The sequence below is a fragment of the Mesoplodon bidens genome (assembly GCF_964165515.1).
Source record: "Mesoplodon bidens genome assembly, chromosome: 3".
Lineage (NCBI taxonomy): Eukaryota > Metazoa > Chordata > Mammalia > Artiodactyla > Ziphiidae > Mesoplodon > Mesoplodon bidens.
This window is the reverse complement of record NC_138178.1, coordinates 52,569,923-52,594,450: the sequence shown is the minus strand read 5'-3', so window position 1 is coordinate 52,594,450 and position 24,528 is coordinate 52,569,923. Positions and strand designations below refer to the sequence as shown.

Sequence of the window (24,528 nt, the reverse complement as noted above, 5' to 3'; positions counted from 1 at the left end):
TGACTTGTTCATCTGACTCTAGTACCACAGGAACTGAGAGAAGGGTGAGATCAGTGTGGAGCGGAATAGGTGGAGAAGTGGGACAGTCCCTTGAAGGGCTGGGGATTTATTGGCTCAGAAGAGTTGAATTTGAGACCTGGTTCCAGGACTTGTGAGTAAATACCCAGCTTGAGGCTCAAACTGGTTCTTAGGACCTTCGCTGGAAACGTCCAAGCATCAGAAGGTTGTAGTAAAGATCAACTGAGACGATACCTCGTCTACATGAAGGGAGAGGAGAGGAGAACCATGATAATGAAGATCATGATGGTGATAAAGATGATAATGATGAAGAAAAAGGCCACCCATCCTCACCACCACCATCGTTGTGACTGTCACCACTGGTTGCTGAACGATATTCTAGGTGAGGAGACAAGGTGAACAGAAATGACTACAGGAAGAGTGAGTGCAGTGAACACGAGGGGGCTGTTGAAGGGGTGGGAATCAGGCTGGATCTGTTTGATGAGGAACCTTGCAATCATGAAGAAAATGGCGGGGTCTGCAGTAGGCAATGCTCTATCTGGCAGCTCTCTGCCAGATAGTCTGTAGTCTGGGAAGACATTAGGGACCAGAGGGCAATTAGGAAAAGATTAGGTGGAGTGGTCAATGAGAGCTACCTGTCGTGAGTAGATCCAAGCTACATATGCGAGTTGAATGAATGTATCACTGTAGCCTAGTATATAACGTGGTTGCACAGGCCAGGATGTAATCTCTACCAAACCAACAATACAACCTACAGGGTAGATTTTTTTAATGTTTCTTTATCAGGGAGTTAGACACTGCCAAGTATCTCTATCACACTTTGGGGGCCCGCTGGTCAAATGAGGACTGAGCTGTGGACTCATACACTCAGTATAAATTAACTGGGCATCTTGTAAGGGTCGGGCCATGTGGTGGGAGCCTTCGTATGAGATGTGGTGTAACTGCAAACATGCCAGGATGTTGGACTAGAGGGCAGCTTAGAACACAGTGGCCACTGGTCACCACGATGAACCTTCCAGTGTGAAGACAATGAGAGAAGTAAGAACAAAGTAGTGACTTTTGTTTAGGATTTCAAATTTACTTAGTTGAAAGAACTTTCCTTTATTCTGAGTTTATAGCCTTCCTACTTTTTTTTTTTGGTGTTAACATGTCCTTTATTTTATGAAATACTACTGACGTAGATATCAGGGTTTTTGTTTTCTTTCTTTAATTACCTTCCTTGGCCAAAAAGGAAAAACAACCCCCCCCCCAGCCCCAACACACACACACAAAAGCAAACAAAGAAAAGGGACTTGGTCATAAAATCCCGAAGATTGAGATTAACCTCAGTGAACGGGGGAAAAAAAGATTTAGAAAACTTGAGTGATTTGCCCAAGGTTATCCAGAAGGCTGATTAGTTCATGGTAACCTGTGAATTCCCAAACCTTCTGGTGCTTAGATACAGAGAGAGAATTTCAAGGAGACACTCCAGAGCAGAAGCTCCAAAAGTGGCAAGAATTGCACCGAACTTAGAATCAGCTTTGGGTACACTTGAAGTTTTTCTGCCAGTCACTGCCTCTTGGAACTTTAGACAATGATTCTAAGAGTATATCAGTGTTTTAACCAAATAACCAAAACTCAGATAGAAAATGACATATTTACAATGCGTTGCTGCTTAGGGGCTCAAAGGACCTGAGATATCACTTAATACAAAGTCTCCAGTGATGGGCAGGCCGGGGTGGGCTTAGAAAGGAGACGATGGGGAAGAGGCATCGTGCAGTACCCAGGGTGTCAGATCAGGGTAGATAGGAGTTTAGGGGGTATCAATGAAACCCCAATTATCTACTTTGAAGAACTGAGGGGAAAAACCCCTTTGCTCCCAGCCTCTGGGGCTCATGGTGTCAGCGGTTCCTAATAATGGCTATCAGGTAACACCAGACCTATTTCCCAGCCCTTCGAAAAGAATCAGGCATGTCCTGGGCTGAGAGAGCAGACGTTACACCCCTGAAATCAGACAGTACAAGAGCCACTCTCCTTATTAAAGATTCATCGCAATATGCAAGGCTAAAAGGCTATCAAAAAAAGACTTCCATCTTCCAGGGATTTATGGGACTCTTCCCTATCATTAGAGTGATTGTGAAAAATACCTCCTAAGAAGAAAAAGATTATCATTTGAAGTTCTCATTTGTACTGAGAAACCTTGAGCTCCATTATTTAATATCCTTGATAGATACATGGCTTAATTTCAAAGCTCTGGTGTTCCGATGTCCTGAAAACCAAACAAACCCACTGAGACTTATCCAAGGGCCTTGAGGAAGAGGGCAATTTACTCGTGTTCTGTCAAACTGTCCAAATTTGAAGCATGAGAAGCCCACAGCAGAAATTACTGGAGTGCTTTGACAAGGCAAGCCTGGGGTCTCTAAGGGATCCCCGGCATCCCAGCCTAGCTTGGGACATTATCAGTCTGGTAATGTTTGCATAATGTTTAATGGGAATTATCCTAATGATACTTTCAGGCTATCATCTCTTCCTGGAGATACGAACCAACCAATCTTCTCTAAATTAGCAATTAAAGACCACTTATTATCCTGAAAAACCACATTAGTGTATTCACAATCTGACAATGGACATTTCCAAACACAGACGAAGTCTACAGTGTTTAGCTATGCTATCAGAGGATGGCAATTAGACACTGACGAGTAGTTGTTAATTCTAATCAGCATCAAACTGACATGATTAGTGAAGGATTCCTTGGGGATCCTTCAAAAGGGCAGGAGATACTGTCCAGCCATGCTTCCCTACTGACCCAACTCAACTGGTGGGTCACTGGAGGAGAAATGATACCCCTGTCATCTATGTCTGTTGTCTACAACTGGTCTCTGAGGGCTTTTACACTTAGCCATTTCAGTGGTCCCTGCATCTGGCTAGATACCAGAACCATGGGGAGATTTTTAAATTACTAGGCTTCACGCCATAGAGATTCCAAGTGAGCAGCGTGGGGGCAGGGCCTAGGAATGTGCATTCTAAAATGCTCCCATGAATTCCAAAGGAGCCATTCTGAAGACCAGCACTTGGGAATCACGTCGTTATTTCATTTTGGAGTTTGCTCCCCACGACAACTCTACAAGGTATACAGGCGTGGTAAATAATTACTTCCATTTTATAAGTGAGGGGACCAAGGATGCCTTCTCCATCTCTTTTTCCCCCATGTAAATATGGAAGGAAGGGTGCGACCGGCTTACGAAAGTAATGAATGAATAATAAAGAATGAAGACTATGTTGGACATATGATAAACATCTGTACATTAATCAGACACCTCAAGAAAAGAGGAGGCTTGCTGGTGTCAGCCTGGATTAGAGGGCTCCTCTGACAGCTCCTTAGAGAAAAGCCCCTGGGACCAAGTTAGAGGGAAACCTTGGAGGAAATGGGGCCAAGGAGTGCAGGAGAGCATCTGGGGGCCCAGGCCCACCTTGCTCATGGCTTCTGCGATGGCGTCGACCATGCCTCCCACCAACCCCACTTCACTGGCAGCTTCATTCAGCGTCACCATGATGTCGTCCACGGCCTCCTTCATAAGCTGGGCGGCCTCCGTGATGGCATCGTGGGTGTGCTGTGCCTGAGGTGGGGGACAGGGGGGAGAAGATAACTGTAAGATGTTTCCATGAGCAGAAGACAACGGTGCTCAATCTCCTAAGAATCACTTCACTTCTTTTACAGATAACCTTAAAAAGCAGAATATAAAACTACATCCCCATTATGGAGCACAACAAATGTATTCTCTGTTTTTTCCTTTCCTTTATTATGTTTGTACATTTGTTTGCAAAATAAATAAAAATCAGAAAGACAAAAAGAAAAAGATCTCTTTTTGCAAACAAAAGGGAAAAAAACCCTGCAATTTCAACCAGCGTCTTATGACGTGACTAATTTTACGTTACTACGTTCAGGGTGGTACAAAGAGAATGCCACAGATTCCCTAATATACAAGTTGACAGATTTAATAGAAAAAAAAACTATATAAAGAAAAACACGTGTTCACAACAAATGCGCTTCTCTTCAAAGTTGCCCAATACACTATAATTCCCTTTCTATAAATACAACTGGATTATGGAAATAGAGATACATATAGGAGGCAGAAATCTGCAGAAGGCTACATGGGTTTTGGAACTATGTCACAAATTACATTTACATGAGTTTGGAGGGACGAATGATTAAAGTTCTCCAGGGACAGACACTCTGCAGGCAAAGCCTGAGTGCTCATGAGTTCCCCTAGACGATCCTCGGAGATGCTTTAACAACATGTATGGAGCCCAGAGCAGGCCCTGGCAAGTGAGTGAATGAAAGGATGAAAGAATGGTGGTGCCAGGCTCCCTAAAAAACACCTTGAGTGGTAGCAAGATGAAGGAGCAGAGTGAAGGTCCTGGGGTCAGAAAAAGCTGGGGTCGAATTCTGTCTCCCCTGCTAAGTAGCTAAGTGGTCCTGGGCGTGGGTTCCTAAGCAAAATGGGAATAATTATAACAATGCTATGCAGTGGAATTCTGATGAGATAAGATGGTTGTAGGCATCTTATCGTTTATAATAAGAGCAGTCTAGTAGGGGACCGTGTCCTTACCTGGGAAATCTGAAATAATGCGGGGTATTTTGTGTCAGAAGTGCATTGCATCCCGTACCGGATGCCCCGTGCAGTGGCTATGGCTGCCCTGATGCTCCTCAGAGGAAGATGACCCCTCTATAAGGCCCAAGAAATTGCACCTTTACTTTGGTAGATAAGAAGGTAAGGAAGCCAGTGAGAGATGGTAAATGATAACTCTTTTGAGTGATTAAATAAAAGAGAAGAATTCCAAGAAGCTACGTGAGCCATGGGAACTGGCTCAGCTGGCAGAATTAAAAAGCCACAGGAATCAAGAAAAGTCCTCCAAATACAACATCTGATGAGATGTGAAATATGTGATCACGATGGTTATCCTGAGGCAACCGTATCAGGATGCAAAGCTCTCTCTCTGAGGGATGTGATGGAGTGAACTGGTAATTTAGGTTAATGGCTGATTTCATGGCACAGAGAAGGTAAAACACTAAATGTGCAGATTGCTTTATTTTGATGGAAGCCTGAAAAGTGACATCTCCTGTACAAAACCCTCCAGAGAGAGCATCTCACACAAATATGCTCTCATTTATAAAAAAGGTAAAATGTAAAAAAAAAAAAAAAAAAAAAAAAGGTAAAATGTAAGGTGTGCATTTCTGTAAATCTCACTTAGAATGAGGTAACTATTGGTGGCACAAAAATGTTAGCAACTCTGTACATTCCTATGAAACAAAGTACACATCTGCGGGGAGAAGTGAGAGCGGCTTGCCAAGTATCTGCTCTCCCATGCAGCCTTAGGAAGGTATCAGAAGCCAGTTCTGGGGGTGGCAGAAGTAAATCACAAAACAGTTCTCTGGAACTCCTTGGAAAACGTAAAGGACACCTTCTCCACACCAGAGCATCAAAACCTACAAAAACACACCCTTGCTCTTGGCTGTCCCAGAAGTGAATCACCTTCCCATCTGCTCGTGGTGAGGAATTCTTTAGAAGGCCTGCTTCTCCTTCACTCGACATGTTTAAGTTTTTACAGATCCTTAAAGGGTCAGCTCAGAGGCTGTGAGGCCTCCTCCAAGCCTTACCCAGAGCCGTGTCCTCTAACTCCAATGGCAAACCTCATCTGGAACACACCACTGAGGCCAAATCCCACACATGGGCTGCCTGAGCACACTAGCTTCAGACCCCAAAAGACACAGTAGGCTCTCAATTAAGGCAGCCTTAACCAACCAAGAGCAATGTGGCAAGTGGAGTCAGCAGGCTCAACAATGAGGTCATTATTTTAGAATCTGGAGGGGATCCTTGTTACTGCTCCTCACAGAGCAGCAAAGGAGAGAAATCAGACTCTGTTCTTTTCTGGAAACGTGTCTGAAGTCTACTTCCAAGGGAGCCTTATTTCTTTATTATAGTGCTTCAACTACAAAGCCCAGTAAAGCAGGCATTGACATCACAGGAGTTTGGAAAATGGGAGAAGGCTACAGGGGGCAGGTCTCGACTTTAGTAGAGGGGAAAAACCAGCTGATAATTAGAACTGCCCAACAATGGACAGGGTGGCATATTTGCTGGAGTGTTACAGGCAGACGCTGGAGGGGCCCCTTCAAGGAGGATGGAGGAGGGAACTGAGTGGGGGAGGGGTGAGTGGGGGAGAGGTGAGTGTGGGGGGAAGCTCTGGAGGTACAGAGTGAGTGTAGAAGGGGGCTCAGTGGGATGAGGGTGAGGTCACAGAGCAAATGTCTTGTACTCATGTGATTCATTAACACCAGGCTCTGGGACTGTTATTTTCTAATTTTTTTTTTTTGGAACACCCACTATGTCAGGCACATTATCTCATATAATCTCTACAACTACTCCGGAGGTATTCATTACCAACCTTGTTGTTTAGATGAGGAAACAACTGAAGTTATTTGCCAGCAAAAGGCAGAGCTGGGATTTGAAATCCAGATATGTTGGCCCCCCAAAGCTTATCCTATTTCTCATCAAATAAAAGACACTGAAAACCATTTAACCACATTTAGACCACATGCAAACAAGGACTACGATATCTAACACATACGTTTTATACATCACCTAACACGTAGCAAGTAACACCTAGTAAACATCTGCCCAAAGAACAGCACCCAAGGGGATTAAGTCTCTGCACTAGGCCTCTTAGGAAAGGGCCTTCAAGCCAACTTGTAGTGTCCCAGGCACCCTGTGACAAGCCTGTCAGAGTCTGCAGACAGCACAGGTACCTGCTACCAGTGACAGGATCCATGTAAACTCCTGCATCGCTGTCACTCATCCCGTGTCTTAGTTCATCACCTGGTGCTTCAGGTCTTTCACTGAGAACTACTCCACACTGTTCTCCAGCCCACACTTCCAAGCAAAGGATGTCACTATAAAGCTTACAGTGCCAACTACAAATGCTCCCAACCATGAGGTTCCTTGGCATACAGCAGAATTCCACGAGGAGCTCTGAACTTGCAGTCCAAGCAGATGTGCTAATCTCTTAAACATCCAGAAACCTACTAATTTGAGTTCTTCTGCTGAGAATGAAACCCCCTCAGGTTAGGCGTAGAGATGTGGCAGTAAACAGCCCTGGAGAAAAGATAACCTAGAACTGGGTCTGCAGGGCGAGTCCCAGCTGCTCCAGTTTAGGGAGGGAGCAAAGGGGGGGGGTCTGACTCTGGGGTACCCGTCACTAACCTCTGACAGCCAAAGGGTGTTCTTGTTCTTGCTCTGCCCACCACTTCAGCAACCAGACTCATTTTTTTGCCAGAAACCTCCGAACAACTTGAGGGCCAAGGCTGGCTCTCAAAATTGTTAGCATCCCCAGAATTAATCTCTTACGAGTTGCCAGATACATGAATGAAAAACTGAACACAGAGAATGCAAGTCCAAGACATTATTCACGCTGCTTCCAGAATGGCGTTTCTAGACTACGGATGGGCTGCGCCAGTTTCCACTGCTCACTAGAAAGCCCCAGCTCCTTCGCGTGCAGGAGGAGGCCTGGCACGGTACAGCCCAGTCTTCCCTCCCGTCCCACTGTCCCCACACTCGGCACGTTCCGTACACACCAGACTAGAGTGCTATTTTCTAAAGAGATCGCAATCCTTTTATAACCCTCTCTGTGCTTTGCAGATGCTGCTCCCTCTTCCCTGCCTCCTTCCTTGACCCCTCCCAGGCCTCGCTCCGGGCTGAGTTGGCCTGCGTTTCCACATGACCCCACATGCACCTCGCCTGTGATCTCGGACAACTCGGCAGGGCAGCCTCAGCTTCTGCACGTGTGCAGTGGGAACCTTCCCACGTCACAGAGTTTCTATGAAGATTACATAAGATGAGGGTGTAAGATGTAAAAAATGACACAGAGTCGGCATGCAATAGCTGTTAGCTCTGAGATCACCATTTTGCCATCTGACTCAATCTAGAGTCTTCTCTGCTATACCACGTGACTGATTTGAAGATCTTAGACATACAACAAAGCACACTAAAAAAACCACACACACACAAATATATATAATGGATCCTTGTAGCTCGTAGGTCAGTATGCTACACAAATCTTTCCAGTAGTGCTCTCTCAAGTTAGTCTGCTTAGGTGAAGACCCATTAAGATCACATGATCATGTGGAGGCAGCTCCTAGAAGATACAAGTGGTGGGAGAAGCCTCCAGCCCACTCTCCAGGTTCCAGAACCCTGAGGAAACTTAAGGTGCATGCTGGTTTCACAAGTAAAACAATCCCTGACAATTTCTCTGACCTTGAGAGAAAAGGACATGTTGTCACCATCTTTGGCCACTTAAAAGTACCTAGGTGACACATCAGGCTGAAGAAATGTTCCACTGTAAACTGGTAAGGGAGATTTTCATATTAAACTACTGTCCCCAAGGCAACAGCAACACATGCCATGGGTGACCTTGACCATGTTTCTCTTTGAACCTAAGTACCAGGAACAGAAACGACACTTAGTGGAAAACAATAGAGGTTTGCTTTGTGTCAACACTGAACAGGTGCCGGGCAGGTATTATGGTTTTTATTCCTGTAATATCCACACAATACATGTTTCTTTCCCAAGGATGCTTACCTACACACACTGTCACGGAAAAAAAAAAAAAAAAAACTTCTAAATCAGCCTTAATTGTGTGCATTTCTTGGTTTTCCTCTTAAAGATTCCTGGGAAGGCCAAGAGAAGATTATTTCCCACCTTTAAATGGAAAATCAAATGCCACCATCCAAAAACCGGAGGTGCCCTCCCTGGAGGGACATGATACAGAGGAACGTGTGCTGGCTTCTCAGGGTCCTAAGTGAGCCCCTAGCATCCTGAGCTGTACCTTGGGGTTTCCTCCGCCTTCCTTGGCTGCGTACAACATCTGTAGGGCAGACTCTGCGAGCGTCTTGGTCTGGTCCAGCACTGTCATCTGCTGCTGATGGTCCAGAATCTTGGAGGTGACACCCACTGCAGCTAAGATCAAGGGCTCAAAGTAGCTCGCCAGTTGTGTCACCTTTCAAGACAAAAAAAAAAGCCCCAGATGCAACATGTAAATACTGTGTCTTGTTTAGGAGCCCGGCTGCTGGGAAGGGGGCTGGGACAGGGATGGGATGAGTCACAGGGAGAGGCAGATCTGCTGGACTTCACTTTTGTTTTTTTCTATTTTACATCCAGTATTACGAATTACAGTCACCATGTTATATACATATTAGGTCCTCAGACCTTATTCCTTGTACAACTTTACTTTTGAAAGTACTTGTAATTAATGAACTCTTGTTCGGACTTTTCTTTTTCTGGGGAGCTCTTTGTCTGTCTCTGATCATGGCAGAAGTGCTAAGAAATCTGTTCTGAGATCCACAGTTAGGTGTGAGAATTTTACAAATCTTAATTTTAATTTCACAAATAGAACAGCTTTTGAAAGAACCAAAGGCGAGCAACTTACAAACTCAAAAGGAAGGGGTATAGAAGAGGGGCAGGGGAGCATGGCAGTTGAGAAAAGCAGCCTGAGAGTAAAGGCACCCTCAAAAGCATTTTAGGAAGCCAACCCAACTGCCCTGCGCCTCAAGTATTTTGACCAAACCGTGGATTTGGAAAAAAAAAAAAGCAAAAATGATTTCCCATCAGTCAAGATGTACTGTTTATGATGAGCCCAACCTGGGAGAACAAAAAAGCCTAAAGACAGCTAAGCACTGTTGCAGCAGAGGCCTGTCTCCACTAGGTAACAGCATCGATGGTGCATACAATTGTCCCTTGGTATCTGCAGGGGATTGGTTCCATGACCCCCCAAGAATACTAAAAATCTGCGGGTGCTCAAGTCTCTTATATAAAATGCTGTAGTACAGTCAGCCCTCTGCATCTGTGGGTTCGACATCTGCAGATATGGAGGGCTGACTGTATATGCTCACCAAAGCTCACCATCTACCTAGCATCCATAATATCAGATTTTAACATTTTGCTGTTCTTGCTTCAGACACTGTCATCTATTCCCCCTCAGATAAAACACGACGATACTGATCACACTTTTCCCTTCAACTCCTCATCTTGTGTGGCAATTACTAATTGCTAAATTATTCCCATCAGATGTATTTAAGTTCACCTGATGGGAATAGCTCTCAACTCCCTTAATGCTTCTTTAACCAGCAACTCCCTTAATGCTTCTTCCCATGATGTGGAGGAAGAATGAGGGTGATGGGGATGCAGGCAGGAAGGCTGCTTCACATGGGCAGCGGCAGTCACTGGGTCAGCAACAAAGCAGGGGGTGGGAGTTGGGGGTGGTGGTGAGGGTCCAAAATATTTAAGTTCATTAAAGCTAATAGTGAGACAAGACTATCAGCTAACAATAAACATACTGTGACTTTTTATCCCCAATTACAGTTATCTTACAGATAGGTTTCAAAACACTTGAACAAGGCTGCTGCTGGCCCTTATGGTGCTTTGTATGAATTTTTTTTTTTTTTTTTTTTTTTTTTTTTCTGTATGTGGGCCTCTCACTGTTGTGGCCTCTCCCATTGCGGAGCACAGGCTCCGGACGCGCAGGCCCAGCGGCCATGGCTCACAGACCCAGCCGCTCCGCGGCACGTGGGATCCTCCCGGGCCGGGGCACGAACCCCTGTCCCCCGCATCAGCAGGCGGACTCTCAACCACTGCGCCACCAGGGAGGCCCACTTTGTATGAATTTTAAAGGGGCTCCCCAACCTCTGGGCAGACCCGATCGATGTCAAGGCACATGACTTAGCAGGATTCCGGCAGCCCCCCGTCCTGCCCGGCTCCCTGCTTTGGCCAAAGACCTCTGTGTAAGGCCCAGTCTGCATAATCCCCAGGGTATATTATAGGCAGGGACAGCCCTGCATATCTGCATTGGATTTCATCTCCTCTTCCCCAGGAAGGGTGGTGTCGCCACCAATTGCAGTGATGGGTCATCAGGGGTCAGGGTTCAGGAGGGGTCCCGAAAGTACTAAAGGAGTCAAAATGTTTAATGCATTAGAATCCAACATGTTTTCTGGATTCGTTTTATTATTTTAAAAGTACATTTTATCAGTGCAACTGTAAAATGTCAAGGGTTGTTGTGTGCTGAGCATAAGTAAACACAACTCAACAGGTGCCCAACTTCCTCAGGGAGGGAGGATGGCTGGGTGGAGAGGAAGCTCTGCTTTCAAAGCCGTGAGATTTGAATCCTCCCTGCCAATTCCTTTTTAAGACATCTTAGGCAAATTGCTTCCTATTACTAAATTTCAGTTTCCTCCTTAGTAAAATGTGATAGCACTAAGTTCCTTAAAACTTTAGGGGGATTAAGTCAGCGTGCGTAAAGGCCTCAGTACAGGCCTCTATGTAGTAAACACACACTAGGGGTCATTATTCTTCACCTATTGTAGGGCAAAGGTTTGGAAGGGATGGGATTTTTCCTGTATTTAGGAAGTTTAGCAAGGACTCTAATACCTCCTGTTATTGAGACACATGACAGAACAGGAAACCTCCTCACCTGAGTTAGTACAGAAGTGAAAATAACACAGAATTTTGAGTATTTGGTATATGATGTTGAGTCCCTAAGCCTAGGATGGCAGAGTGGGTTGAATGGTGACCCCCCAAAAGGTATGTCCATGTCCAAATTTCTGAAGTCTGTGAAGGTGATCTTACAAAGGGGTCTCTGTAGGTGTGTTTAAGGATCTGAAGATGAGATCATCCTGGATTGCTTGAGTGGGCCCTAATCCTGATAACAAGTGTCCTTAGAAGAAACAGAAGAAGGGAAGGCAGAAAAGCGGGAGACAATGTGACCACGGAGAGAGACTGGAGAGATTCAGTCAAGGAATGCCAAGAGCTACCACAAGCTGGGAGCAGCAAAGAATGGAGCCTCCAATAAACGTGTGGCCCTGCCAACGCCTTGATTTTGGATTTCTGGACTCCAGAGCTGTGAGAGATTACATTTCTGTCGTTTTAAGCCCCCCAGTTTGTGGTACTTTGTTACAGCAGCCGTGGGAAACCAATCCAGGCGGGGTCTGAGAATCTGCCTTTATCAATCACTCCCAAGTGGGACTGAAGCTGCTGAATTGGCACCCCACCTGAGCGCCGTCGTGAAGCACTGGGACCAGGTGGGCATCAACCACCAGCCCACGACCCCTCTGGATGGAGGCCCCCTAGGCTGCCATTGTCCAGAACTCCCTTTCAGAAGGTGAGACTCGTTTAGCCAAAGGACCAGAGTAAATTGATAACTCAGGTGACACAAATAAAATTTTCATGCCACCCACTGACATAGGGATTAATCTTCCACACTAAACAACGTAAGGGCAGAGATAAGGATGTTGCCCTAGGAGTCTAGAAATATTTTCTTACGAAATTCCTACTGGAATCAAAAGTAACTGCTGAACAGAAGTTCGGTTTCTCTGCCAGACTCACTGTCCCCACAGCAGTCACATACGCAGTGCTCCAGCCTTCAGGCCCGTTCTGCACACCGCCACCCCCCGGCCCCTTGCAAACTGCTTCACACAGGTGGACAAGCCCTTTCTTATTATAAAGGCACTCAGGTGAGAAATGAAATTTACCACACTTGCAATGGCAGAGAGATACTGGCCATTTTAAACCCAAACACCTCTCCTTAGACCCAGCAGGAAGCTTGGTAGGCCCTTAAGCTATCCTGTACTGGAAAAAGCAGGAATATTGATTTTCTAAAATCAATACCTGGCAGAGATGATTTTGGCTACTGGATTTCTTGATCTGCATGGCAGCACTGATAAATGCTAGGAAATCCTGCAGGTTGTTAAAAACCCAATGTCTGCCCTCTCTCTGCTGAGGCACAGGCTGCTTGACAAGCCAACTCTCCTTGAAGGATTTGCAAAATGAACCCCAAACAGGCAGAACATGATACAGCACCTGCAGCCATGTGGGTATGAACGCTCAGGTGAAGGGCTGGCAGAGTGGCCACACGGAAGCTTCAGCTGTCGAGGGTGAAGTTTGCAACTTTGCTTCGCTTCCTCACATGTGAAAATGGACACTATATTAGAGGCTGTGGAGGAAAAACGTGCCCTAAACACACCAGAATGAGGCTGGCCAGCCAGGACAAAAGATGGCAGACATCAGGCCAGGAATGCCAAGTTCAGTCTCTGGCTTGTCCCAGCGAAGATCAAGAGGGATAGGTGACTGAAAACTGCCTTGGCGGCTGCAAAGTCTAAGCACTACCAGAAAAATTGCCCTGTAGCTGTTGTCTCAATGCTAACTAAGTAAAAAGAGATCCCTGGGGGCTTCCCTGGTGGCGCAGTGGTTGAGAATCTGCCTGCTAATGCAGGGGACACGGGTTCGAGCCCTGGTCTGGGAGGATCCCACATGCTGCGGAGCAGCTAGGCCCATGAGCCACAGCTACTGAGCCTGCACGTCTGGAGCCTGTGCTCCGCAACAAGAGAGGCCACGATAGTGAGAGGCCCGCGCACCGCGATGAAGAGTGGCCCCCACTTGCCACAACTAGAGAAAGCCCTCACACAGAAATGAACACCCAACACAGCCAAAAATAAATAAACTAATAAACCCCTAACCCCAACATCTAAAAAAAAAAAAAAAAAAGAGATCCCTGAAGTGGTCATTTTTGGAGAAGATGTTGACGGAGGCTGAGTGGTATTTTCTCTAGTGTCAGCCAGCATTGACCCGGCCCTAACACCTGCCCTGAGGCTTTGGGGAACAAGAACAACAAAATCAATAACAACTCTCCCCCCATCTCTTTCTCACACACTCTCAGCAGGATCCCCTGGTGCCCATTACCTTATGTCCCAGCTGAGCTGCTTCTCCTCGAGCTGCTGTGGCAATGGGATCGATTAGGTGCCCGATCTCCTGGACCACGGAAGTCAGCTGCTCCTGCAGGGCCTGATAAGAAGAGAGAGCTGTCAAGTTCAACCTACAACAGCTCCCCATGCAGTTGTACTGATTTTAAAAGGTCCATGTGAAAGATAAGGGAGGCCGAGAGAAATGGATATCAAAATGCCTGGGTGTGCCATCCAGCCACTGCTCTGACCCTCCCCATCCCAGCGACCCTCAGTTCCCCTGGGCTAAACCCCTCCTCCCCACAGTTCCATCCATGAGGGACATAAGCAGGCCCCAGGAACATCTTTCCTACTGGCTTCTCACTCCTGGCAACCATAGTAACAACTGATGTTACTGGTATCTTTACTTTGGGTTATTCAGCATAATTCCTGGAAAGCTGGAACTGCGGTGGCTTTCCAAGATGGGAAGACAATTGTGTCTAAATGGAGGTAGCTAATGGTGGGGTCTGAGGGAACATCCAGGTTGCAGTGTCCTCAGAGCTAAGAACCCCTTAAGCGGGGAGTGGGGAGGAGGGTGACGTAAAAATGACATCAGCTCTCTTACAGCAGGACTATTTCCCAGAGAGCAAACTGTGAAAATGCCAGGTGAAATGCCCACTAGGCTATGGTCAGGTGCTCTGTTCACTGTTATTTGGTGATGCGGATACCATTATTGAAAATGGCACCATCAAGGCATTTCTTCTCAGGTTTGAGACACAGTTTAATCTCTCCATCCCAAGGAACTGAACTCACGCTATAAAGAGATGGGGCAAGGTATCTGGATGATGCTGAAGTGTGAAGGGGGTGGGGAATTCAAAGATGGAGAGTGTTAACTAGTCGTGGGGAAGATCCGATCCCTCTGTAGAAATCTTTACAGGAGCTTCTTCACTTCATAGAGTCCAGATTAATAGATCAGAAGGCTGGACATTTTAGGTCTGCACTCATCAGCACGGAATGGGGTGACTCCTGACAAAGTGACAACATCTTGCTCATAGAAATGAGACTTAGGCTACTCTCCTACCGAACAACACTGCATATGGGCTGGGGGACTTTGTGCAGAGTTTAGGCTACGAGAGGAGCAGCCTAACCTGCAAACTTGAAAACAAAAAAAAAGGAAAAAGGAAAAACTTAGAGAGATGGAGGCAGGTCGAGAGAAACCTCCACACTTCCAAGGGTCTTACTGAGCAAATTACTTCTTATCTTCCCACTCATCATGTTAACTACAGTCAAGAATGCAAGACTAGGGCTTCCCTGGTGGCGCAGTGGTTAAGTCCGCCTGCCGATGCAGGGGGCACGGGTTCGTGCCCCGGTCCGGGAGGATCCCACATACCGTGGAGCGGCTGGGCCCGTGAGCCATGGCCACTGAGCCTGCACGTCCAGAGCCTGTGCTCTGCAACGGGAGAGGCCACAACAGTGAGAGGCCTGCGTACCACACACACAAAAAAAAGAATGCAGGACTATCCCAGCAAGGTCGTCTTACTACAGTTGGCTTGTTAGATTAAATATGGCATAGGTAGGAAGCACATGCAGATAAAGGGGAAGGATTTTCTTCCCAGGGAGGAAGTCAAGACAGAGGATATGCTTTGGTGATGGTGTTGAAAGGATGTGGGTGTGAGGGGGGTGCTCGTCATCTCTGTTTCTTGCTCATGGTGCTAGTTACAGTGTGTGCTTGGTTGGTGGTAGTTCAGGAAGCTGCACACGTATGACAGGCACACTGTTCTGTATGCATATTCTACTTTAATAACAGGTTAACGATAATTCTAACATTCTGCACAGGATGAGAATACATATTTCTTCTTTCTTTCCTTGGAAATGGGGGAGGCGGGTGAAGCAACAATGAAGTACACAGCTCTATTAATAAAAATGAGCAATTCCAATTCCAGGCCCTGCTTACAGACAGGGGCCAAAGTACGTTGTTGATGAGTTCTGTGTCAGGAGAGAAACACCAGTCAACATTCATATTTATTAAGTACCTTCTGAGTGTCAGGCACTTTCAACAGAAAGAAAGAAGTATGAATCAGGGGCCTTTGGACAGGTAACAGAAAAAACTCAAAGGAGCCAAGTAGGAAAATTCTATTCTCAACTTTGGAAAAATGAGCAAGAGAGGGCAATGTGGCTCTGAATTAACAGAATGCAAAAGCTCTCTCAATACTAGATATTGAGTAACAAGGGCAGAATCCTTGATCTCTGCATGGACCAAACACATAGTGCTGAATGCTGAATTCGCCCATTAGTCAAAAAAGTGCTGAAATATGACAGGGAAGCACTCAAAATTTACACGTTTAGATCTGCTCTACTGAATATGGTAAACCCACCGACTGACACACTCTTACCTGACAATGACCATTTCCCTCCAAATTTCAGCCAAATCTGAACCTTCCACCCCCGCAGTACATGTGTTCCTTCATCAAACCATCATTCTCTGCTCAGCATTTGCCCTACCCCCTCCAAAAACTTCCCAGGCTGGTTCCAGGGGAAGGTGGCCCAATGATGAAGCTCTTTATCAAAAACGTGTTGGTGCCATTCCCCCATCCCCAAAGCCTGATGTTGGGATTCTTCAGTACTTCCAGAGGCTTCCGAGCTGGCCACAGAGCCCTGCATACCTCCACAGAGATGTCGTCCCTCGTGGCCAAGCTCTGGCTGACAGCCGCCAGCGAGGCCTGCTCGATGTCCCGGATGCACCGGTTGATGCTGTCAATGGAGTAGTCACATTCCCTCTGTCCAGGGGCCTTGTCCCTGGAAGGGACACAGCAAGTAGAACACGGGCTCCACGGAGCACAAGTCCCAAAACCTGTTCCAGAACTGGTGGGCCAGGAGCCCCTGTCTACTTTCTATCCCACTCGATTGCTTTAGGGAGTGAATTCCTGACCCTTGCTTGGCAGTGCTTCTCTGCATAGCTCAGGAATTTCTTCACTTAACACTTGTGCTAAGTCTATTTCTGGTGGGAAGGGTAGGGTGCTATCCACCATCTCAGGCTGATGCCAGGCAACTGCAAATGAAACAATTTGGACTTGGATTCTCCATTCACTGGCTTAGGCATAGGACCCTCATTAAAAAAAAAAAAAAAAGTCAGTGCTATTTCCAGTGCAAATATACTATGCTCTCTATATTGCATACTAGTCGAAAACGTCCTGGGCTGTGGTAGGAGTTAAAATGTTTAGTGGATTTTTCTTTGCAAGGCATTAAGAAAGAAATGCCTTAAGTTTCAAAAGCAATTTCAAAAACAAAATACACCCGAGGAAAAGCATGCACTCCATGCTGTGGGGTAATTAACTTTGGTCAACTTCAAAAATGTTTTATCTACTCAGGGGATGATTTTTCATAGTAGATAGGTCCTACTATCACCATGGAGGTTAGAGATGCCCAGAGTTACTCTGGGACCTGGAATATTCTTTTTGTCTTATTATCAAGGTAAGGTAACCCCAAATCCTGCTAAATAAGCAGTGGTGCTCTCTGCCTAATCTCCTAGGTATTGACAATATGGTACAATGTTTACAAGGACTGGGACTAAAGCAATCATGCCTGGGGATGCCCTTGGGAATGTTATCTAAATGCTTTTCTGCCTGAATTCTCTAATCAGTAAAAGAGAGACAATAGCAGCATCTACTTTACAAGGTTGTTGTGATGAACATATGATGCAATACAGGTAAAATGCTTAGAATAGTATCTAATATATGATAAATACTTTAGTTAGCTATTATTGTTGTGACAAGTACTACCGCTGGTCCCAAAGAGGTAAAGAAAAAGATGATGACAATGATCAACCACGTTGCTATTAAATAAAAGTCCTGATGGGCTTATCCCCCTCCTGCCCTGTCGGATGCAGGCTGCTAGCAATTTCTGGAGGAGACACTAACCTGATAGACGTGATGAGACTCTTTATAGAGTCAGAAACGGTGTGGGAATGTCCCGCTAGCACAGACCAGGTGGGCGGGTCTTTGGGGTTGATGGCCAGTGAGCGTGCAGTGCGGATGAGGTATGATGAGCTCTCCAGCATGGTCTTGGCTGACACCAGGATTGGTTCTTGTGCCTGGGAGCCCTGGGACCAAACAGCAGAAGGGTCAAGGGCAGGGCACACAGACTAAGTGAATGACTTGGACCCTGGAAGGTCATGTTCTTTATCAAGTCACTACCTCTGTCCTTCGAAAGGAGACAGAGGATAGGGAAGCATGGAGGCTGGCTCACATGGGGCCTGGATGATGAGGACCTGGGGCTATGCCACTCCTTAAATATTATTTTTGAGTGTGACACATACCGAGAAAGAATCAGCCCCAAACCTACGCACAGAGATTGTTCTCAACATATAAAGCCAAGACATTACCTCTTAAGTGATATACAGACATTGAGTTTCATGAACTCTGTTTGCATCATCAATGACAACAGTAACAGTGCCCTACATATTGACAGAAAGAGTTTTTGGAATCCTTAACTGTTCATGCCCATTCAGTGCCACACAAAACAAGCCAAAGACCTCAGTATTACCTTTGCTGCAAGGATTCCCTACCTCGGAGCTGATCTGGGCAGGAATGCTGACAAACTCAGGGTTGGAGGCGAATGCTGTCAAGTTCTCCACGGCTTCGATCAAGGGGGCGGTGGCAATTCGACACTTGTTGCGGTTGTCCTCAGAGAAATCCCCATCCAGAGCCTGATGGGAGAAAACACAGAGATCACTCCTGGGCCGCAGCAATCACCACCCAGCGAAAAGAAGGTGGTTTAATGGGAATACTGAAAATGTCTGGTGAATCCATAAACAATGAATAAGAACTGACTGGAGGGATCTCCGCCATCAAGCAGAGGGGCTAAGTGAGCAATGGTAAGAAATAAAGCTGAGTGTGTGGCTCACAGGCCAACTGACCTCACAGCCCATCCACTCCCCACTTAACGTGATTCAAAGAGCGCCTGCTCTTCTCTCCCCTTGAGCTATGCTGTCCATCCCTGTGGCTGAGCCACTTTCTTCCCTACTTTTGAGACTATAACCCTTTGGCTCTTCCCCTCCATTTCACTCCAATTAAGTCTATTCCTTGCCAAACTATAAAAATATCTTACACCGTGTACCACTTTCAACTTCTTTTAAGCTATTTTTACCTGGATGTCCCCGAATGACTGACGGAGGGAGGGCTTATGTATCTGTCATTTTCAAATGAGCAAAATGGAATGCAATGGGAAAAAACAGACTAGAGCTATTCCCAGCAATATGGACAAATCTCACACATGCAATATTTCGGTAAGGAGGCCAGACACAATAGGGTACCCACTATACGATTCCATTTGTGCAAAAGTACAAAAACAGGTGAAACTAATTCTGGGTGTTAGCTGTCAGGTCACCCGTTGGAGCCAGTGAGACTGAAGGAGCAGCAGTAGGCTTCTGGGCACTGGCCATGTTCTGTCTCTTCAACTGGCCACAGTTACTTAGGTGTGTTCGGCGTGGGAAAATTCACTGAGCTCTACACACATGGGCTTTTTATCTATGTATCTTTTGCTTCCAAAGCTTATTTCTTTTTAAAATGAGCAGCAGTAATACAATGACACTGAATGATTAGTCACATCGCCGATCAATAGCCTGCACAGAAGACAAGCCAGGAAAGCGGCCTGTGATGCATGCCAGGCCACCCCACAAAGGGTCAACACTTGGATCCCAAGTTCCCCAACCATGGACTGCACCTCCTCAAGCACAAGGCTGCTAGAACCGATGGCCTGTGACCAATGACAGCACCCCTGCCTCCCAGCAAAGGGCAACATTTGAGAAGGCAGTTATGTTTGTCAAAGAACGTAAATTTCTTTGTTAAATGATGAATTAAACTTTTAATTTAACCATTATGAGCAACATATAAAAGTCAATTTAGACAATTAGTGAACAAAAAACCAGAGGCACCGGCAATTACAAAACAAACCAGATCTGAGACGGGAACATTTCTATTTTTCAATAAGGAAAGAGTAGGCAGGCATGGTTAGTTTAAAGGCTACTTGAATAACTACTATATTCCAATCAAGTCTTGACAGGTTGGGGCAGTAATTACACATCCGCCATGCTAATATTTTCTAAGGAACTCCCATAAGCCTGGCTAATTTACCGTCGTCACTAGTACTGTGCATAGTTTGCCTCTGCTCATGCCCTTCTCCACCAGATAGGCATTGACCTTGACCCTAACTTCCCCCATTCTGTGGTTCTTCCAGGCCCAGTGGAAACCCTATGTGCCTGCTACTTACTCATATTTATGGCTTCAGTTCTGACTCCACTCACGTACTCAGTAAAAGTTGAGTTAGCATCTGTTACCTCCACTGAAGCACTGTATTGGCGACATGGCAGTGAACCGTCTGGGCGCTCTCATCTTGTTGCACTACGACCATCATTGACTCCTTGAGGTCAGGACCTACCAGGCTTCGGAGCAATTTGGGCACACATTGGGAGGCCGGCTGGGTGCCGCATAGCAGGAGCCTGACAATAGTGGCCCCAGCACAGGCGGACCACTGAAGCAGGCAGATGGCAGGAGTGGACTTCGGCATCAAAGGAACTCGCATCCCAGCTGCACCAATTGCACCCCCTCCAGTGGGAGTGATAGGGCTTCTAGCTCAGTGGAAGATGCCGAGCCTCTCAGTGGTACTGCTCATTTCTCCTGCCCCTTACCTCTCCACACTCCTCCCATCCCCTTTCCCACTGTCTACAACACTCTCGGCCTATTAGGAAGGCAGATGTCTGATCATGCCACCAACTCTTAGGTGAACTTATTAAAAATGACAAGATAATTACCCCAGGTAAATCCCAAGGAATGATTTTCTAATTGTGCAGTTTCATCGACTGCACCAACAGAATGAAGAAAGGATTTTTTCTTTGAGACTGGGCCCTAAAATCACATATCATGTAGCCCACTGCGGGTCAAGGGCAGGACCCTGAATAGCGTGGGCTGTGGACTACAACGCCAAGCTCCAATCCAGCACTGTTTTCCATTTTCAAGAGGGGAAAGCCATTTCCTCCAAAGGAAGAATTGAGCATCAGAAAGGATGGTTTGTTTACAAAGACAGTATTTCACTTCTGAATGCTGCTTCCACTCTGGAGATGGCTGAGCAACCCCAGTAAACTGAATACTCAAATCTGGCCAGAGGTGAAACTTCAGGCAGGCACGACAGTTTTCACATAGATATTCCATGTCACAGAATGTTTAGTACACCCGTCATAACAATGAAAGGGTAAATCCACTTAGCCAAATGCCCAGGCCCCATCAGGACCCTGAGCCAGCTCCTGTGAATGTTCTCACACTTAGCAAAAATCTCACAGGGATCTGGGAGAAGCAATTTCTGCATGTGCACCAGAATCAAAGATTCATGGACTTTGGGGGTTAGAAGGGATCTTAAAGATCATTTAATCCCAAAGCTCCAATGTTTCAGGTGATAAAATCAACACCTAGAAAGTGACACGGTAAGCCAAGCTCATGCCTCAGACCAAAACCGAAGACCCCTGGCTCCCTTCCCTCCTACTGACCTTAGAAAAGGCAACAAGAATAAGGCGTAAGAAGCCCAAGAGGTTTTTATCCCTCCTTTTTCTTCTCAAGAAACCTATTTACCAATCCAAACAAAAGGACGATCAAGAAAACGTACTTACAGCCGAGTTAAAACCGGTTAATGAGAGCTGGACCTGGTGTCTTTTGGATGCCCTGTCAATGCTTAATGGCAAAACCCTGAGCTTCAACTCCACTGTGAGAGGCAAGGCCGCACTCCAACTTCTCAGAGAAACAAAAGCTGTGTTGTTGCACAATTTCTACTTGGCACCTAAACCTGAGTGACTGCACATTTAAAATAACATTCGATTCCACACATCTGATTTGAGGCTAGGTAAAGAGCTGACTGGGGAGAGAGGAGAAGGCATTGGTACACAGGCGGACCAGCAGAAAGACGGCACCTGTGGTTAGGGCTCCGTGTGTTTCTAAGTTGGCCGGCATTGAGAGCAGCACCTGGCAGGGAGGAGGGTGCACGTATTTATTCTTGCTGAGCCACGCTTTGGGATTGCAAAGAACGCCATCAGCAGAGATTAGTGATCCCTGGAGGCAGGCATTCTAATGGGTGCTGATGACCCACTGTGGGGTAATCTGCTCCCTGCTCGCCAGTGCTCCTCTGGGGAGGGGTTCCCCTCCTTTCACTGTGACTAGAAAGGTGGGGCAGCTGGGATTTAGGCTTGGGCACATGCTTGTGATTTAAAGGAAAAAAAAAAAAAGGACTAAGAAGCATAAAACATAGAGCAAAATTCAGCCTCGATGGTGGCTGTTTCAAGCATTTAGGGAATTAAACATTCATTTGTTTTGCTATTTGACAGGATTCTTAACCGTTCCTTAACTCAGCAAGTCTATTCGATATGTAGTACAGTGTGCTACAGTGAAGTGACCTTCACCATTTTCCTATTAGTAAATTCAAAACAAAGTTCATTGTCCCTGGCAAAGCCTGCCACCTGATGGGACTCGAAACACCAAGCGCGTTTCCGCCAAGCTGTGGGGCAAGAGGGTCATTTCTGTTCCTTGAGCACTGCTATCGATTCCCAGGGTGCTCGCGGGGAAGGAGGCTTCATCTCCTCCATGTCACAACAGCCTGCACACCCCCCCCCCCCGCCTCTGGTGTTTCTGCACAGGCCTATGTTTAAGGCCACCACAAGAGCTCATCTGCTGCAGGCAGTTACAAAGAGGGGTTGCCACTGTGAGGAGAATCTGAAAAGAAAATGAGATCTTAACGGAGACAGGTAGGGATTTCAAACCGAGGAGAAGGCAGAAAAGAAAGGTCCCTCAGAATTTGTATAGAATAGTTCCTTGCCTTTGTCTCCCCCTTGGTCCATCTAAATCTAGTCTGTTTTTTGATGATCGGAAAATGGCCAAGTTTTAACGGAAATAAGTTAGTTACACAGCAACCGACAATGATGTCACTACATCTCAATTCTATTGCTGTCTTTCCAGGCCGGCCTCCCCCCAGACTGGCACACAAGCACTGTAAACACAACCAGGTATTTCTTCCCAGCCTGGTGAGATGGCTTAGTCTCTCCAGGCTAACGATGTACACTGCATGCCATGGGCGAGAGTAGGCTTGAGTGGAAAGAGCAGGAGATCTGGGTCTGAATTCCGGTCCACCACTTAGTGGCTGAATCACCCCAAGAAAGTTACTTCACGTCCTTGTGCATCACTGTCCTGACCGTAAAAACGGGGATGGCAGGCACAGGGTGGTTGGTTGTGTGGACTGAATGAGTGATATACACAAAACACGGAACAGGCTTTGGGTAAACTAAATATCGGAAAACATAAGCTTTATTCATTTCTAATACCATGAACCATGACAGTAATTAAACGGAGCTGCCAGCAGGATCCTGGGGGCACCTGGGCACTGGCTTTATTTATTCTTCTTCGATCTATCTTATTATTGTCTTCAAATAAGCGGGTTTTAAGTTTTTTGTTTTTAAAGACTCTGTGTAAGTAGCTAATTAATCGCTGACAGGGATAACTGCCCCCTGGCTCTTGCCTGTACGCTTCCAACTGCTGCTGGGCTGCACAATCTCTCCTTGGCTTCTGCTTGGCTCAGTCTGTTGACTAATTTCTCCACAAGACTAAATTGGCTTTGTGTAGTGCAAGTGAAATGAGGTGTGTAGTAACATATCCTCTGGAGAGAACAGGGGGAAAAGCCCCATCCCTCCAGGAGTTGCCCAGCAACAAAGCAGATCATCCCACCTCCACGAGTGTGAAAATCCTTCAGTAAAGTGTGAACCCTCCAACGGCCTTCCCTCCTGCATTTCCTGGTTTGCACAGAGCTGGTAGCTTGCCTTCCATGACCATCTCCTTTGGAGGTTCTTTGCCAGGGGTCTGCTGTCCAGGCTGTGGCTGTCTTCCTACCAGGTCAGCTGCTTGGTGTCTGCTGGGTGTCCCACGCACGGCAGACCGGGTTTGCGGTCTGATCACCCAGCTACAAATACTACAGCCCAGCTATTGCGATTCCCTCCTCACAGGGTACCCTTGCCCTGCTTCCCCTCAACCTGTCCATGGCCACGAACACAAAGACGAACTTGTTATCAACATGGAATGCTCTATTTTAAGAAGCTCATGCTCCACTGAAAACATTTAAACAACTATAAATAGAATAGATATCATAGGACGGAATAAATTGACTTTTTAAAAAGATTTTCCCAACAATTTCCCATTCCATTCTCCCTCCACCTTCTCTCTTGGTCCAGAGATATTTAACAACCATGGCAGGGCCCTCTACCAGCCCCTCAAAACCACCCTCCCCCACTAAGCACATAGTTTACCCCTCCCCACATACTATGCAGAAGGTTAGTAGAGACCAAGGCTGTTGGTTTTTCTAGATAAATATCTCCATCACTAATGAACCGCTCCTCAGTGATTTAAATCATGAGACTGAATTAGAAGTTGAACTCCCCTACCTCTTTCCCCCCTCTGCAACAGGTGTCACAGGGATTTCTAAGGCCTCAGCTCAGCGACCTACCTTGATGGTCTTCACCAGGTTGGCAGTGCTGTTGGCGACTTCCTTGGCTGACTGGACAAAGTGCCTCTTGGCCACAGGGTTGCCCGTCTTGGATGAGGCGATGCGGCAGGCGTTGCACAAGGCTGAGGTGTGCTTGGCGACAATCGTGGCGGCTGACAGAACCTATAAAGCATGGACTGGGTTGGGGGCACCCCACGCTTCAGTGCAGAGGGGTCCAGTTCACTGGAGTCCACCCTGGTCCCGAG

At 46.4% G+C, this 24,528-nt stretch overlaps 1 protein-coding gene across 4 annotated transcripts in view; it reads right to left on the bottom strand.

Moving 5' to 3' along the window:
• The window catches only part of TLN2 (talin 2), a 449,584-nt gene that overhangs the window by 62,171 nt on the left and 362,885 nt on the right, over positions 1–24,528 (bottom strand). For all 4 annotated transcript variants that reach the window (XM_081228039.1, XM_081228042.1, XM_081228041.1 and 1 more), the window contains 7 exons: positions 24,284–24,445; positions 18,321–18,461; positions 17,674–17,855; positions 16,420–16,552; positions 13,779–13,880; positions 8,878–9,048; positions 3,468–3,614 (listed from right to left, as the gene is read on the bottom strand). In XM_081228039.1, the coding sequence (XP_081084165.1) occupies positions 3,468–3,614; positions 8,878–9,048; positions 13,779–13,880; positions 16,420–16,552; positions 17,674–17,855; positions 18,321–18,461; positions 24,284–24,445 (1,038 nt within the window). The remainder of the gene's footprint in view (positions 1–3,467; positions 3,615–8,877; positions 9,049–13,778; positions 13,881–16,419; positions 16,553–17,673; positions 17,856–18,320; positions 18,462–24,283; positions 24,446–24,528) is intronic.